Source organism: Ciconia boyciana, chromosome 2 (genome assembly GCF_034638445.1).
Source record: "Ciconia boyciana chromosome 2, ASM3463844v1, whole genome shotgun sequence".
Lineage (NCBI taxonomy): Eukaryota > Metazoa > Chordata > Aves > Ciconiiformes > Ciconiidae > Ciconia > Ciconia boyciana.
In genome coordinates, this window is record NC_132935.1 from 29929214 (window position 1) to 29947196 (window position 17983).

Consider the following 17983-nt stretch of genomic DNA (forward strand, 5'->3'; position numbering starts at 1 on the left):
AATTCTACTTCCTGTCTACTTGTTTCCCACAAGCCACACCACAACTTCAAATGTGATGCTAGAAGGGGCCGTTATTAATCTTAGCCTAACTGATCCAAGAACAGAAGTAACTTTGTTGGGTTTGAAAGGAACTAATACCTACAAATACTAACTTGATCATATATTACTTATGTTGGAAGAGCACCCTGACTTTCACTGAAAAATAAACAGAATTAATGAGGAAGGAAAAGATGTATCTTAATACTTTGTCCCTAAACGTATTTCCTAAAGGAAACCATGCTAATGACAGCATCTGATTCTAAATTAGACTAAGGGGAAAAAAATACTAAACTCCACTCCAGTTAACAACATTAACCTATCTGTGGAGCTGAGATTTTAGTTTTATTACCCCTAAAAGGAGGATCTTTGGCATTGTTTGTACAAAACAGCTACTATGGCTTCCCTCTAGCCTTAAGTTCTGGATAAATATTAATGCCTTGGGCATAACACAAGGCTGTAAAAACACTGTGGTACAGCACTGCTACCTTGGAATTCTGGCTGATGACATTTAATAATGGCTCAGTTATTCAACCTACCAGAAATGGATTTTCGCGTTCAACAACTGAACTAAAATTAGTTTAACAGTCACACATAATGGATTTGTATAGATTAATTCTGAGATATTTAACACAAACATACTTGTTGGAAAAACACTGCATTCTCCCTAACACCAAAACAGAAAAACAAAAAGACCTCTGTCTGGTTCTGCTTGCTCCTCTACACATCTTTCTTGCTTCCTTTTTTTTCTTCTAAGGCTTATTGGTATTCTTCAGGCCCTTTGAAAAATCTTACCTCTGTGATTATACATATATAAAGTTAAAATTTAAAACTTCAATTGAAAAAAAAAAATCTACTATTAAGTTTGACTCTAACTACTTTTACTAAATAAACTTTTTTGTACCACCACAGAAATATCTTTAACTTGAACGTCTGGGGACATAAAACTCCCAATAAAAACAATGTAATTTCTGGACACAGGGTGATGCATATTACCTTGAGGATACTTAATGCACATTGAAGATGTGAGTATGTAAGCAAAAGGGAAGAGCTTTCATATTTTAACTTCTCCCTAGTGGAAGAGCAAATTCACGTTTGATTACACATATGACGCAACTGCAATGAAGAAAGAAAAAACAACCCACTGTAACAGCAGCTCAGGAAGAACAGCATAGGTTTTTTTAGGAACGATGATGACTTCTGAGTCTCCTTTCTGAAGGGTGAGGGCGCTTTTCAGAGTAGTGTTACACCACCACAGAGGCCGGCACCCAGGACTTAAATGTTCTGGCGTACAGCTTTAACTTCACCGAGATTCGCTACCTGAGGGACGGCGAACCAAGACGACTGATTCCTCGAGCTCTGCAGAAGTTTGTGTCCGATTCCCCGCAGAGAGCTGCCTGTCTCCGGGACCAGGAAGCGGGCCAGCCACCTGAGGAGACGTTTCACAACACACGGTTACGACAGCGGCGAGCCGCCGCCTGCAGCCGGGGAGGGGCGGCCGCCCCAGCCCTACCCTGCCCTGCCTCCCGGCCCCAGACCCGCACGTCTCTCCGCTGTACGAGGCGGCAGTCCTCGCCTGCCGGAGAGGCGAAGCGGCTCAGGAGGGCGGCGGCTCAGGAGGGCGGCAGCTCGAAGGGACGACGCGCGGAAGGCATCAACTCCCTCTCCCCGGGCCGGAGGGAGAGCAAACCCCACGCGGCACACGGGCTGACGGGCGGAGGACTCGCCCCTGAGGCACGGGAAGGCGACGGGCCGCCGTCCCCGGGCCCCCGAGCGCTCTGCCTCCCCCGCGGACAACGCCCCGTCCCGCCCCGAACAGCGGCACGGCGCGCAACACCGCTCCCCTGCGGAGCGGCCGCGGCCGCAGCCCCTCGCCCTGCGGCCGGACCCCTCACCTGCCGGGGCCGGCGACGGCTGCGCGAAGGCTGCGGACCCTGGCGCCCGCGGCGGCCACGCCCACGCCAACCGGGCGCGCCCCGCCCCGGGGCCACCGCGGGCGAGGGGCGCATGCGCAAACTCCCCTCTCCCGCACACCCACCCACCCGCCCGTCCTAAGGCCGGCGACCTGGCGGGGGCGGAGGCCTGGCTCGGGTTCTGGGGTCGCGCAATGGCTGGCGCTGGGAGCGGCAGTGGGCCGGCAGGCGGAACGGGCGACCGTTACCTTGTTTCCCCGCTCGCCCGGGCAGGGCTGGGGGACGGACCGGTTCCTCCGCTGGCGGGGGGCGGTGCTGGCGGCGGCCCTAGCTGCTGTCGGTGGCGATAGCTGCTGTCATGGCGGCGCTGGCGCTGGTACTGGCGCGGCCCTTCCGCCGCCGCCCCGCCTGCCTGGGGAGGCTGCTCCGGCGGGAGGCAGGAGGCGCGACGCGCGGCCCGTGGGGCCGGGGGGGGCCCGGTGCCCGCCGCGGGGCCGGCGGGAGCGAGGTAGCCGGGTTGCTGCTCTGGGGGGCGGCGGGCGCGGCCGCTTCCAGGGTCTTTTCACGGGCGTGTGGCCGCTGCTTGCGCTCCCCGGGGCCTCTCGGGCGGTGGGTAGGGAGGCGGGTGGAGGGAGCAGCTGTGGAGACTCCGGCATCGCGGGACGTAGCGGAGAGCTGGGTCATTTTTGCAAAAGCTGGGATCCCTGTGCTCGTTTGAAAACCACAAGTTTGCTTTTTTGCTTCTTGCATTGTATTTGCTCCATGTTTATGGTTTATTTTCAATCTAGTGCTCTGTTCATATTTTAAAGCATAATTATGAGCCCCCGTTGAAAAAACTTAAAAATACCCTCTTGGTGGCGTGGGTTTTTCTTATGAAGGTTTTTTCAACTCTTAAAAGCCTTTTCTGTGTTCAAAATCTGAAATATAACTGGTGCTAGAGATCAGAAAAACTTTTTAAACTCAGAGTGACAATGTTTATTAATACATATCTTATGATGCCATGCAGGTGCTTAGAAAAAGCCTTCAAAGGGGGTTTGCACTCTCAACAGGGTCCTTTTTGGTTTATGAAGCTCACAAGCTGATTTCTGGCTTTGCTGAGGTTCATGCAAGCTTCAAAGGTAATATTTTCAAATTTTGAAGTACATAGGTTATTCTAATGCGAAACTTAAAATTTTTAGTGCCAGAATTATATAGGAAAATGGTGTAATGCTCTTGATTTTTTCCATTAAGACTGCATGCAGTGTGTTTCCATGACAGGATGCTTTTGAATTGGTTCAGGGTAGCCTTGTAGCAGTTTAACAAGTGATTCTTTCAGGTGTCACTGAAAGTAGATCTAGTAGCTCATCGTGTCTAGGATATAACACACACAGAGGGTGTACGATACCTAACTTGTTGCCCAAGCTTTAAAAAACTTCCTGAGAAAGATAGGGTTCAGTTAGGAATGCAGACCAAACCTTAATCAATTTCTAGAAATCTTAGTTCAGATTTTCAATGTGAACACAGTGCAGTTCCTATTTAATCTAGCTGAGCAGCACTGACTGTTTCAATTCAAATTGAGATTCAAACAATTCAAACAAAATTGAGAAATGTCTTGTATTTTTATCACACTGAAAAAGGGGAAGAAAAGCCTTGTTTTACCTACCAGAAATGAATAGAACAAGTGATAAAATGTCCTTTTCAAGCTCTGACTAAAGATAGTCTCAGTACTGGAAGAAAAGTAACATTATCTTAAAAGGGGATATTGTTGCAGACTTAGAACTTGTCTATCACATGGTGAATTAAGGTTTTTTGAGAGTAAGCCTAACTGAATGGAGAATGAGCCTAACTGAAATGTATGCTTACTGTGTAGATTAGATAGTAGTCAGTTCAGAGAACCTGTTTCTCTGTGTTTCAAAGAGAGGAATATCAGATGTTCAGACAATGAAAAAAAAAAATTCAGACAATAGACTTTTGAATGGAAAAGGAACTGTTTCATTTGCTGTAATAGGAGGTTCAGTGAATGGATTTAAGATAGCTACTCAGTACACAAATAATAAAATTTCCCATGAGGAACATAAATAACACTACTTAGTTGCCTCTGGCCTTTTTTAGTGCTCTCACTTGAATCTGGCATTTACATTGCCAAGAAAAGCAATATTAGTGTTCTTTCTATGCAAGACAAGTAGTAGATATGGTGAAAATTAGAGTAAAAAAGAAATACCTGGTAAATACTCTTAAAGAAGTAAAAGTCTAATAATTTATGTAAAACACCTGGTGGGAAACATGTTCAGAAGTTTGAGTTCTGAGCATTTAGTCATTAGTTATGTTAATAGTGTTCAGGGAGTCTCAACAAGCAAACATAACAGTTCACTGAAGATAATACTGAAGATGTACCATGAAGCTAATCTTGGACACTAAAATCCAAAGTCCATGTAGACTGTTACCTTATCTTATCTTTGAAATGGTTGGTAGAAGACATTTAGAGATAGCAGGGTTAAAAATTATCCAGAATGCTCTCCTAATCTTCAGTGATTTATATTCTGGGATCTTTTTAAGCTGAAGAGGAGGCTTCTGTGTTTATCAGCCTTCAGTGGTTTTTTTTTCTATAAGTAAAACTGTGCTGCTGTGAAACATCACTACCATATACAGTAGATAACTTGAAAAAAAGAAAGTTTATAAACATGATTAATTTTTACAAAGAGGGGGGTGGAGCTTATGTTTTGACTTAGAAGTTTGATCACGGACCCAGGAGTAATACCAAAGAGACGATAAGCATAGCTGAAAGTTCTGTAAGAAATTAGAGAAGGCTTTGGACTTAAAATACAATTTTTTCATGTTTTAATGTTGGCAGAAGAGTAAACTTGGAGTTTGTTCTTCTCCCATACAGTTATATACTTCAGTAGAATTATCTACCTGCTTCCCTTTGGGTATTGTTCCTCCTAATTCCATCTGTTCTCATGCCCGAATCCTGTATTGTGTGGTGTTTGATATTTGTTTCTGGAATGTTGTTTAATGTACTATATAGCTATTATATTTATTCATATATTATTATATTCAGCCAGTTGTGGAAATCGTACTCCCCTATTTCTCTTGTGTTTTAAAGTGTTCTCTAGAAAAAGAATTAAAGTATCATAAGAACAATGGGTACTTAGTTCATAAATTGATACTCTGGAAAGCCAATTCTGATTTTTCAAATTAATTTTGCTTTTAGTATCTTGAACACAGTAGATGTAGTAGATTCAGTAGATGAACTGTATTTTTTGGAGTTTTGTTTGTGAAAATCTTAAGGACTTTAGTCAGAAAACCTTTGAGCAATGTTTCATTTTGGCTTGTTGATTAAGATTATGGGACCCAGTCAATCTGCAGTCGTATTCTGGCAAAACTATGGAACCATATTGAGAATGAAGAATATTTAATTTTTTTTTTTTTCATTTTTATTATTAGATTTAAATTCTGTACATATACTAATGAAGGGGGTTTGTTACTCTCAGATCTCTGTTGCGCTTGCCTTCCTGGTCATATTTTTCATAGGGGCTTTTTGTTGTTGTTTTCTGCCATTTTCACAAAGAAGAAACAAATTGCTTCTAGTAGCCTGATGCATTGAGAAACATACTTTTGAATATTAAATCCATTAAGCATCCAAAGCTCTGTTGCTGAAAGCTGTTTTGTAGTTCCACAAGAGAGGCATGTATCCATTTTTCTTCCTAGTTGTTCATTGTAAAGGTAGCTTATCCAGTCATGCTGTGTGTGTAAGTTCTTTGGAATGATGGCCTAAAAAGGAACTACATCATTTGTTCTTTGTGTTTCAGCTAGGTTGTCTTGCTCTAAAATGTTTTGTTTATTCTATAATGTCCTAATTACATGTCATTTGTTCTTCTGTTTCCACAATTTTAATTCCTTCTTAAGTGGAAGAAGTTATAGAGCAAGCAGACTACCTGTATGGGAGTGGAGAAACTGAAAAGCTGTATCGGTTGCTGGTTCAGCATAAAAATAGGTACTTGATTGCATTGAGACATTACTGTGACTTCTTTTCTGTGCTCTTCTGTATCAGTTTTTCAACTAATATTCTCATTGTGGTATGCTGGAGAACCTTGCTTTCATCCTTATGTAAGTAGGAAAGAGGGACTCTTGATCTTTTTCCTCCTGATGGAAAAATGAATGAAGAAAGGATTGGTAGCTGTAGAAGGTGAGGGTTAACACTCAAGTTTTCAGTCCTGCAAAGGAGGCTTTTTTGCTTGTTTGTTTTGTTACTCTTAAGAATCCTTTAAAATTTAATGCAAAAACTCATAATGTGTCTACGCATTACTAAATGATCAAAGTACCTAGAATTCAGGTACTGAAAATTTTTGAGAGTCACTATTTCATTTCTTTTTCATTGCTGACCAGCTGTTTTTTCTGTTTTCATTTGTCTCATGTTAGGATTTGAGTCTGAACAAAAAAAGCTCCTTACTCATGTAGTTATGTCTTAACTGCACAAAACCTTAATAAGTGAACTGGGACAAGCTGTTTAAGGGAAAAGCACAAAATGCATTGCAAACTGAAGAGTCCATTCCTTTGGAGGAGACAAGGCATCTCGCTCTTAGAACAGTTTCTGGAGGAAATCAACTGTTCAGTTGTTTTCAGTTCTTCTCTTCCCCCCACCCCCATTCTTGCCAAGGGCACAAGTATAAAGCCTGGGAAGTTAAATGAAGGTCCTAGCCTGTAAGGGACACCATGTCATAAGCAAGGTGTAAGCTTGCTACTGGGTGTATAACAATACTAATTATTCTGTGAGGAGTAATCATTCCAGTAGCAGTACTTAACATTTTTGTGACTTGGCTGAAAAATGAGTCTGCTAGTTCCATGTTACTGTTTTAATTAGAGCAGGACTGCTGCGCTGTGAGCAGTGACTCAGTTTTACTCCAGATAAGAAAACTGGCTTTTAGTGATACTGTGAGTTTAGCAGTAACTCGTGTATGCTTTTTAATATTTTTGGTTTCTAGTAGTTTTGACTTCAGTATTCCTGTTCAAGGTGGGGTGGAAGGTGGAGTTTTATAGTCAGATAGCCAGAACCTCTGAAAGACTTTCTAAACTTAAATTAAATATTAAACTCTCTATTAAAATAGTAAGCCAAAATTAAAATGGTAGTTAGGTAAAAGTATAGTAAAGTGCAAGCAGTGTTTCAAAACAATATGTTAACAAAATAGTAAAACTTAAAATCTCCTATTTTTGGCTATAACATACCATACACCATTTGATATAGTTATATAAATAAATATATAAATGTACAGCTTTATGTCGTGGTGGTATGACTAATTATGTTTTTTCACTGTTGTTCTAGGAAGAATTTTATTATTTAGGTCCAATTATAGGGAAAAAGATGCATAATATTTTAAACATTCCTAGTAAACATTAATGTCATATCAGTGGAATGATGCAGAAAATACCGTCTAGCTAAGAACAAAGTAGTCCTTGTTTTCCTTCTGGTGTGGTACTGTTGGGTTTTTTAAAATCTGCATCTTTTTTGAGAAAACAGTCTTTTCCTACAGATATGTTTGTTTCACAGACCAGAATGTCAGAATGAAGGTATTGTCAGTCTATAATGGAGGGCTTTTATTTGTTATTTGTTACCTTGGGGTTGTATAGAATGACAGATGATATGCTGTTGTCTTATCACCCGCTTGAGATACATATTGAAGGACTGGTTTAAGAGCTTTGCTTGCTTTGTTTCCATTATTGCTTTAAAATGTTAGTGTTTCTGTTCATAACTAGTGATGATGCAGAGTTGTTATGGCGGCTGGCGCGGGCATCACGAGATCTAGCTCAGCTTAGTAGTACTTCTGCAGAGGAGAAAAGACAACTGGCGTATGAAGCTCTTGAGTATGCAAAAAAGGCACTTGAAAACAATGAATCAAATTTTGCAGCGCACAAGGTGAGCCAAGCAAAATAACTTAACTGAAATCTTGTTCTTTGATTTCTGCCAGTAGAAACTGGAACAAATGTTATTGTGCTGTTTCAGCAAACCAGCATAATTTAACTTTTCAGTTGAGAATGAGTGAGACTTCTAATCCTCCCTAACTTTTTTGGAAGATGAGAGTTCAGACACTTGCTAAATTTCCTGTATAAAGGAAACAGGAACTGGTTAAATGTGTGCAGGACCATGGAAAGAGGTGACTGATCAGGTTGATTACAGCTGATGTAATCAGCTCATCCTTCTCTGATGTAGCCTTAAAAATGTACATGCCCCACATTCAGCATGCTGTTTCTGTGCACAATAGTAGCTCTATAGTTTCACTGGAAATACTTCAGGCTCTGGCTTCGTTCTGCTCTTTTTTTTTTGTGCCACTTCTCTCACAGGCAGAGAGGTAACAAAGTATAGTCAACTGTGTTGGCATCTTCCGTAAGAAGAGGACATTGATTCCCTTACACATGCAGACCACCAGGTTGCTCTGATGCTGCCTGAGCTGTTCATAACAATTACTTCTTGCTTGTTGTCGTTAGTGGTGGTGGCAGCTGTTCTGTTTTGTTGTTGTTTTTTTTAAATGTACTATTAATAGCTATAGTACTGTTAAATGTTTTATTTTTGTTCTTTGAATTACAGTGGTATGCAATTTGCCTCAGTGATGTGGGAGATTTTGAAGGAATCAAGACTAAAATTGGAAATGCTGTTGTTATCAAAGAGCACTTCCAGGTAATGTAAACAGTTTTTTGCATATGACAGCATTAATGCGTCCAGTATGTAGGTTGTGTGACAGCTGTGAACTATTTTTTGGTGAAAATTTGCAAGTGTACTTCTGTTCAGATCTCCCAGTGACACTTTGTTTTTTGGGTTATTGTGACAGTCCTGAATGCCCCAGCAACAAGGAGTACAAATTATCTCTGGCACTCAACTATGTAAGTCCCTATAGAAGGGAGTCTTAAAATAGCTGAAGTGCTTTTGGCACCTCTTAGGACTAGATAAAATGTAACTGTGCTATTGAGAAATGGATGTGTGGCTGTCCTTTTACCTGTGGATTGTGTAGCAGTAAAGGACAAATACTGAAGAAGATAAAGGACTACTAATTTTATATCACCAGAAGTTATATCAAAATCTGAACATGCCAAGTCTCATGTGAAACTCTTAATGACCTACTAAACAGAAGTGCTTAGAAATCTGTCAGTGTCTTCATTTTTTGGAGGTGAGCCGATTTAGTTGTGCACTGAATAAATACCTTATTGCCTTGAAATTCTACACACTGTTAATGTGGTTTAATTAACAGTAGGATAACAAGTCTACTTTTTAAAATGTATTTTAATCCAAATGTGGCAGAACAACTTTTTACATCTTGTGTTTTTTTTCCCCCCCCTCACTAGAGAGCCATTGAACTGAATCCAAAAGATGCTACAACAATTCATCTTATAGGCATTTGGTAAGGCGTATTTTCAAACAAAAGTTAGCATGTGGCAAAGAAAAATGCCAGAACATAAAATGTCTTATATGAATTGCAGAAATGCTTGGAATAATTCAGTGGCTTGTAATTAGTTGATGCAAACATGAAAACCTATTGAACGGGTATAGACATCATGCCTTGAAAAAGTCTGGCTGTTAATTCTTAGCAGTTCAAGAAGATGAAAAATAATTGTTCATTCAATTTATTTGTTTTACTGTACAGAAGTATTAAAAACTCATTTTGCAGGTGTAAGTATGTTTCCATAGCAGATATCGGAGATAGTGAGTACTATTCATTTTGTTCTACTGGTGTGAACGGAGACAAAACTCAACGCTGAATTTACATTTAATTTCAGTGCTGGCTGCAACCTAATACAATCTGTGTATAGTGAAAAGCTATCCTAAGTGAAATGTGTTCCTAAAATACTTCTGTTATTATCTGTCGTATATTTAAGGCAGTTTATAAATGCGTATGCATTAACAAGAATCTTGGAAATTGAATTTACTGCTCAGTGAAACTGGTACTAAGAATTACTGTTACATAGCAGGTGAAGGGACTGGAAATACAACTTTCCATACTAACCAGGGTACTCTGGGGAAGCGGTGTGGTTGAAAGCATTATCTTTCATGTGTTAGTGAGAGACTCCAGACAGCGTTTCTGGTTATTTGTCTGAAAGAGACCAAAGCTGCTACATTGTTTTACAGGAAATCTCTACTGTAAGATTGAGAGATTGAAAATAAACAAAGCCAGTGTTATTTGTAGCTTAAAAAAAAACCCTAAAAACCACAGCTACCTTCTCTATGTTTTTTTTTTTCTGGACTCTTGAGTATCAGAGTAAACTACAATCTACTGCTCCAGAGTTTTTTATTAGTTTACAAACTTACTTCGGTTTTTCAGTGTCCACCACTCATTCCCACATGACCTAACAATTGCAATAGTCCAAATTTCTAAACAGAAGCATATGCTACCAACTGAATGAGCCTCAAGGTCAGTTTTGAGATAGGAAGCCTGTTCTGGAAAGTACTTAAGACATTGTTCCTAAGGAAAACTGGAAAAGATGATCAGAAATGTGAGATTATTATTGCTTTTGGCACTAAAATATCCCCATATTGTGTATTTAAATATACTCATTATTGAATCCCAGAGCATCTTCATCTGAAACTGGGATTTGGTATCAGCTAACTCTTTAAGTATTTTTCTCCTTTCTCTTTCTAATCTGTCCTGGATTGAACCTTTTTTATTGGCATTTCTGATAAGGCACATCTGATGGCAAAATTTCAACTCAGACTGTGTATTCCATGCCTTGCCCCCCTCTCCTCCAAACACTTCCATATTTGCATTTATTAATTTTTCACCTCCTCTGGAGTGCTCTATTTTACACAGTGAATAATATTTTTATACTCATTGTGGGAGGGTAGTAAAGTGAATAGCGTTGTTTAACGTTTACACCTGGAATGTTCTACGTATTTGAAATACTTAATAAATGTTTAATCCTTTCAGCATCTCTAAGATAGGTGACTGATTACCTTTGTTATATAGTAGACAGGAAAACAGCATAGAATGACCTAGACTAGAATACAGTAGTTTGATTCTTGGGTTTATTTTCATTCTTATAGATCAGAGTCTTTCAGGAATGTACTGCAGATCTGCTTTATTTTAATACTTGGGAAAAACAAGGTAGTGTTGAGGTAAGGCAATGACATTAATCAGCTGTGCCCTGTTTTTGCAAATATATTAGAACAGTATCAAATACACATAAATAGTTGAAATCATTCAAGCTCAAAAGCTGTCTCATGGTTAATAACTGTCTCCAGTTTTGGCTAATGTAATAGCAGTTCCCAGTAAAAGACACACCAAAACTTCTTTAGCAGAGCTACTCAGCAACTTCAAACATCTTGTTATTTTGTTGTACAGTTGCAAGAACTTGCTTATAGAACTTGCAGTGTGGCTGGAGTTGTTGTGACTCTTGGAAACAACAATTATGACATCCAAGATAATGAGAATGTTACTCAAAAACAAGATCAAAATGTGAAGGGTATATACAAATATTTCCTTTTGCTCTAGGTGTTACTCCTTTGCTGAAATGCCATGGTACCAAAGAAAAATAGCTGCAACGCTATTTGCCACACCACCAACCTCCACATTTCAAGAGGTACAATATGAAAATGTTTCAGTTTATTATTCCCCGCACAAAGCTGCTGATAAACTTTTAGTAATTTTCCTGACAAAGCTGACCTCTTCTTATGGAATAAGCATGGACTTGTGAGTTTACAACTGTCATTATTAAAATGAGAATGTAACAGGAGAGTGAAGGATATCTAAAAACATAAAAATATTTAAATTTTTTTCAGCTGTAGCGTCCACAGAATAGTCAAAATTATTTCATGTAGTTTGTGCAGCAGAAAATAACAAGCTGTATGTAACTTAGTTTGTATTTACTATTATTATCTATTGCAGATAAGTGTCCGTACTAGTTCCAGTGCTGATGATTTAGACAGTGGTGTTATACGATGTACTTGTTTGATAGGACTATTAGAATTTTTCCCTTTATATTAAATGCAAAAAGCAACAGCTTGCTTTTCTACTTACCACAAACAAATACCTTCTCATCCCCTGCCTACATATGGTGTGGGTTTTTTTCAGTTGAAAGTATTTTTCTTCATCTTTGCTATGAAAATTCCTGCTGTCATACAACCTAAAACATACTGTCCAGATGTATATCTTCTAGGGTGTCTAACACAGTCTGCATCTTACTTAAACACTTGTATGTGTATAGAAACTTGAAAATTAAATTGGTAATAGGAAAGTTTTCTGCAGCTGCTACAATCTTTGTTTGTTTAGATCAACCAACAACTGGCCCACTATGTTTTATTCTTTTAAGGTGGGGGGGGCAGGAGTCACTAGCAAGTAATTGTGGAATGCTGCTTGCTGTTACACAGGAAGCAATTTAAGCTCTGATTGAAAAATAAATAAAACTTTTTAATGGAATGTCAAGCTTGTAAGTTTTGCTGAAACTCAACTCTCAGAAGAACAGAAAGTGTCAGCCAGGATTTCGAATACTGCAGAATCATGCCAGTCCCAGCATTGAGTTCTGTAGCACTTAAAGTGGCTGAAGAAGCAAACTTGCTCCAGAACCTGTAGCTGAGCCATACTGGTAAGACTTCTGCAGTTTCAGTATAAAATCTGTTTTGTAGATATGTCCGCACTTTAAGTTCTCTGACAGTGTTTTCCCTCCAGGTAGTAACATCAGGAAGAGGTAGGAATGGACTGAGATTTTTGATGTGCAGGATGGGAAACTAGTTGAAAAATGTGTGCAGATTTCATAAAGGTTTATTCTCAAGTAAGAGGATACTAACTGGTGCTCTGTAGGAATCGGTTCTCCCTGAAGTATTTGTTAGCAGTAATGACCTGAATCATAAGATTTGTTTCATCTATTAAATTTATACATGAGAACTGGCCGGGGAAAACTGCAGATATGCTGGATGGTAGAAATAAAATTCAAAATTATCTTGACACGTCAAAGACTGGAAAAACACGATCCAATTTGCTAGGGAGAAATACGAGGTATTGTACTTACAGAGGAAGTGGCAGGGGAAGAGTTGGATAAGTACTAGTTCCGTTGAGATGTCAAATCTGATTGTACATTGAATGAGAACCATCAGTAGCATGCTGAATTAATAAAAATAAGATCATGGACAGGAAGTCCTTCTTCAGCTATGTTAAGCATGCACATAAGGCTTTAGTTTGACTACTGTGTTCAGTTTATTCTCCATTTTAAAGAAGACAACCTTATCTTTTGCAGGCTCTTCGTTACTTCCACATGGCAGAGGAAGGTAATACTTCTAGCTTTTTTGGACAGAATAGTATCTTGTATGAATGATGACTTGCAATAAACCTTTAGCTTTCAGTATTATCTTAATAGCGTATGGTTTGCTGATAAACATATCAGCCTGTTGTGCTAGTCAACACCCTAGGCTGTTACATTGGAATGTTTCATTGGCGATACTCAAAGTATGTTACATGCTTAACATCACTTAGACTGTAACATGAGGTTTTTTTCAAAATGAGTATTAAAGTGAAATTTGTACCTTTATTAGTAACAAAGTACTCTTCCCCAAGGCATTCAACTGGAATGCAGGGGGAAGGAGCAAGCAAAAAAGGGAATTTTATGTCACTTTTTCTAAATTTTCTTAAAGTTCAGAAGTCCTCTGTATTCTAAATAGAACAACAGAGAAAGCACACTTCATTATTATTTCAGAAGCTATTTGGATCAGAGTGCCAATCTAACTGGCAGTAAAACTGTGCACATGTAAAAGAAAATATGGACCTATTATTTCTCCAAGAGTGAAGCCATAAGCAAAACTGACTAGCTGAAAGATAAAGGAAGACAAGGGAAGACAGTGTTCTGTGACAGATTTGTATATACTTTAATCAGCAAAGTTTAAAGGAAAAGTTCCTTGTGTATCTTCCCCTGGATGTCCAGTAATGCAGCTGTGAACTGGAATGGTGGACTTAATCTCAAAATTTGCCTCTAAAACACCTCCCTATGTTTTGGATCCTGACCTTAGATCCAGCAGCAGAAAAAGCTTGTGCTATAAGTATGAACAGTAGGCAAGACTAGTCTTTAATGATGATTGATAGCCAAAGCATGCTTTATAAAAGCAACTTCTTAAATCTCTCCTTAAAGAAAGTTAAATGTGGGTACAAACAGTTTCAAGTTTTCTTCCTCTGTAGCAAAAGCTAAGCTAACATCTGTATGTGCGTGGTCTGAAGCTAGGAAATGTGCCCTTTATTTCCTTGCTTATATTTGCTAAGCTTGTTGCATTGCCTGTTGCACCTACTAGGTCCAGAAAAGCACAGAATCTACAAAGCAAAGCTGTTATGCATTAAGCTCACTGTTTTGCTTTTTGTGAGGAATCTAGTTGCATTTATTATATTAACTAACAAGCTGCTAGCTAATGTAACTGTATATGAGACCAAAATCTAGCAAGTGAAAGTTTTACATTGGCTTCCTTATGATCCAAAGCCAAAATACTATTCATCTTTTCTGAAATAAGTATTTAAAGGAGTGACACTATATCATGGCTTTGACAGTATGCTGCTCATTCTCATTTAAAGCTTTTCTCCTGTCTCTATACAGCTGACCCAAACTTCTACAGCAAAAATTTGCTCTTTTTGGGGAAGACATACTTGAAGTTAAACAATAAAAAGATGGCTCTTCTGTGGTTAAGCAAAGCGAAGGAGTATCCTGCACATACAGAAGAGGACAAACAGGTAGGAAGTTAAGAACTGTAACAGTATAATTGTATACTGTAACTAATATGCGTGACATCACAGCAGTGGAATGTTTTATAAAGTTCACTCAGAGTAAACTGTAGTTCAGCACCTATATTCCAGGATCATATCCAGACACCAAAAAATTCTAGTACGTTGGTAACTGCCTCTGAACACAATGGTTGGATATACTCTGTTTAAAGAACTGTTATGCTTTCTTCTTCATGATATTTTTGTAGTGCTAACAACAACCCACCCTTAACTGTGTTGTTGAAGTTAAGACAGGCACCTGAGCTAACCTATGTCTATGTAAGCACAGATTCACTTTTCATATGCCTAAAACTGGAAAGGTAGAAATCATACTTTGGAAGAGCTAAAACCCACATGAACAGGAGGAAGAAAAAAGCATGGATGTATCAAAAACTTGCTATATCCATAAATCTTAGCATTGCAGTCCTTTCCAGGCCCCTAGGGAGAGATTCAGACTATTCGGATTAAGACAAATGGAAGTAATGTATCTTTGACAGCAAATCTCCATTCCTAGGTGACATGAGGTGTTTGTTTACCCTTTTGAACTGCTCAGAAGGATCCTGGTTTGGATGGGTAGGCATCTGCTTCCTACCTGAACACACAGAGAGTACTTCCAGGAGGGTAATCCATTAGACTTGTTCAGACCTAATACTGCACACAGTATAAACCACAGCAATTGCAGTTATCTTTCATAAACAATCCTGTTAGCACCAGGACTAACAGAGCCTGATTTCCAATTGATTTTTCTTATGGTTGATTGACCTCTAATTCATTTAGCATTAAGCTGCAGTGTGAGATCATGCTTTAACTGTTACAGAAAACACCCAGATGTGTTGTGACATTCTGAATGTTCTACTTGCAAGAAATACTTTGGTAGCATTTTGCACTTCACACCTCAGAAAGAACACTACCTGGGTTTCCCTCTGTAGATTATCTAGCCTGCACTGCTCGCTCTGTCAGGGCCAGAAGTTTGTTTGGGTTTTTTTGTTGTTTGTTTGGGGTTTTTATATATAGATGTTAGAGGTCATATCAAATTTTATTAGATTTTACCCAGAATCCCTAGGCAAAGGGAGTCTCAGAAGTAGTCTTCTCACACTTCCTTAGCTGCTGTCCAGAGTTTTGAAAACCCTAGGTTGGTTGGTTATGGTCGGAAATAGGACAATTTACTACATGCTACTATAGGACTACAGCAAATCAAGAGCTAATCGTCTGTATTCAACCCAAAGAAACTTACTATATATAGTGAGTGAATTACACTGAAGGCACTGGCTTAAGTGATTTTATTCCCATTCATGTTTCAAGTGTTGAGCATGTTGAACTACAGAAGAAAAATGACGAGTTGCAGGAGGGTTCTGAATTTACAGAACTGTGGTGAAATGTTTGGGTGCTTGCATGGTGAGTTCTGCTAGAAGAGTGCATAACTACCTGGCACTGTTTTCTTACGAGTATATTTATTTCTTTCAGGTACAGAAAGAAGCTTTGGAGTTGCTTAACTCTATATAAGAAGAAACAAGATAATGGAAATTCAGTGCCTCAGGTTTGAGCAGCATAGGAAAAAGACCCCAAATACTACTTTGGTTTATTGAAGCTGTTAATAAAAATATAGCCTAAACCTGCTATCTCCATCTCATTTCAATTAAACTGTCACCTAGAAGATCTGTTTCATTACGTGATCCTGTCTGTTGATTTACATGGGAATAAAGGGCTTCACGGACAAGCAGGGTATATATTGGAGGGGAAAGACTGGGACAGTGGTTGTGCAGGTTTTTAATCAAGTTTTTTTACACTGTTTAGCTACAAGTTCTGTGTGAGGTATAAGAAACATAACTAGCATAACTTTAAAGAAAGGAGGTACAGGGCCATGACATAACTATAAACCTGCATTTTCTTCTAGAGCATTCTGTGGGTTTCAACAGCCTTCAAGAATAATACATGTGCAGATTATTAGATGTTCCTACAGATTTCTCATTAAGGCTGCGCAACCAATCTTAACTCCAATACACTTAAATGCTAGTGTTTGACTTTGCAAAAAGTGCTGTGGTCTAAAAAACAAAACAAAAAACCCCCCCAAAAAAAACAGTGAAGTAGGAAACACCCAAGACAATCCTTTTACGGGTGATATCAGCATATACAATGAGAAACTTTTGGTGAAATATGAATACTTATTTGCACATTGAGAGGTTGTGAATTCTAAGGATTTAGTGACTGTACAGTGGTTTCTGGACATAGGCACTCCTTCCCCTGGACTATGATGAGAGGAGGAACACAGTTGTACAGGGAACTACAGTTTGGAAGCACATAGACTTCTGTCTGTGGAGATAAAGTAAAACTTTCTTCTTGTTCTTGCTACTATTTATTTTAGCAGGAACTTTCACCAGAAAAGTAAATTAATCGAAGTTGGATATCCAGCATAAAAAATATTTATAGACTTTCCAAACAATATATTCTGATTACCCAACAGAAAAAAGAGGACCAAATAATGAAAAAAGGGTAGGCAATCAAATACACAGGGTATTGCCAGTAGAAAGTCTAACAATGTAGAACAAATATACTATAAATACCTAGTGTTTGCTTTAATAGAAAAGGATATTGCAATCTATAGGAGGAAGATGAAGAAGGGCATAAATTGCTTAGATTAACAAACCAAGCCTGTGCCAAGTCAGTAGTAAAAATCCACAGCTGAGAGACAATCTAGAGCTTTAATTCTAGCCTCAGATCATGAAACTAGTTAAAGATGGTTTTCTCCACTATGGTAAAGTAATTCTTATTTTTCTGCTAGTAGAGCATCAAAATGAAGTCTTCAATATGTCAAAGTCCCGGGGTGGATGACATGTAGTGTTTCAGAGAGATTCTTTGAATTTTCTGCATTCATGCACTACAAAAACATCTGCCATACACAAAACCGCTTCTAGTAGCTTTGTGGCAGAGGCACCTTACTTCTGTGCCTTTTCTGCTGCAGAAAACCATATCTGCACAAAGAGGAAGGCTATCCAGGTACCAAGTGAAGACTGTTGAGTGTTTAGAGAAGAGCAGCTGAGTTGCTTGCAGGAAGAAAGGAACAAACAGAACCCATGAACTACACAGTAGCTCCTTCAAGTAGTATTACCTCACTGGTTCCCTCATCTGAGCTGCAGCCTTTGCTGCCTTTCCTCTCTTCACTGTCTTCCCCCCCACCCCCAGTACAGCTGAGTTATGGGGAATGCAAATGGGAAAAAAAAGGTTACAATGTGGTATTACTGAAATTCCCAGAAAGTCCCAAGTTAACTGTATGCACACACACACAAATATATAAATCATGGTGGTTTTTTTCTTCTTTCTCTTGAGAGTCACGCTTTCAGTCAG

At 39.1% G+C, this 17983-nt stretch overlaps 2 protein-coding genes across 11 annotated transcripts in view; one reads left to right on the top strand and one right to left on the bottom strand.

Moving 5' to 3' along the window:
* Positions 1–2325, bottom strand: part of CPNE3 (copine 3) — a 29519-nt gene extending 27194 nt beyond the window's left edge. For 2 of the 7 annotated variants that reach the window (XM_072852253.1, XM_072852257.1), the window contains exons 1-2: positions 1932–2053; positions 1357–1465 (exon numbers count right to left, since the gene is read on the bottom strand). The gene's annotated coding sequence lies outside the window, so the exon portion shown is untranslated. The other 5 variants (XM_072852259.1, XM_072852254.1, XM_072852255.1 and 2 more) reach the window with 5 other exon arrangements.
* Positions 2169–16306, top strand: RMDN1 (regulator of microtubule dynamics 1). 4 transcript variants are annotated; one of them, XM_072852263.1, is made up of 10 exons: positions 2169–2325; positions 2956–3067; positions 5835–5922; positions 7680–7839; positions 8509–8598; positions 9261–9316; positions 11402–11489; positions 13140–13170; positions 14478–14611; positions 16106–16306. In XM_072852263.1, exons 1-10 carry the CDS (start codon positions 2308–2310, stop codon positions 16142–16144), a joined length of 816 nt encoding a protein of 271 aa, XP_072708364.1. In that variant the 5' UTR covers positions 2169–2307; the 3' UTR covers positions 16145–16306. The 4 variants fall into 4 exon arrangements, 3 of the variants coding, with proteins under 3 accessions (XP_072708364.1, XP_072708363.1, XP_072708365.1); XM_072852262.1 differs by having other exon boundaries at positions 2308–2457; XR_012040807.1 differs by lacking the exons at positions 13140–13170; positions 14478–14611; positions 16106–16306 and adding an exon at positions 10954–11025 and having other exon boundaries at positions 2308–2457; positions 11402–11469.
* Positions 16307–17983: the final 1677 nt, after the last annotated feature.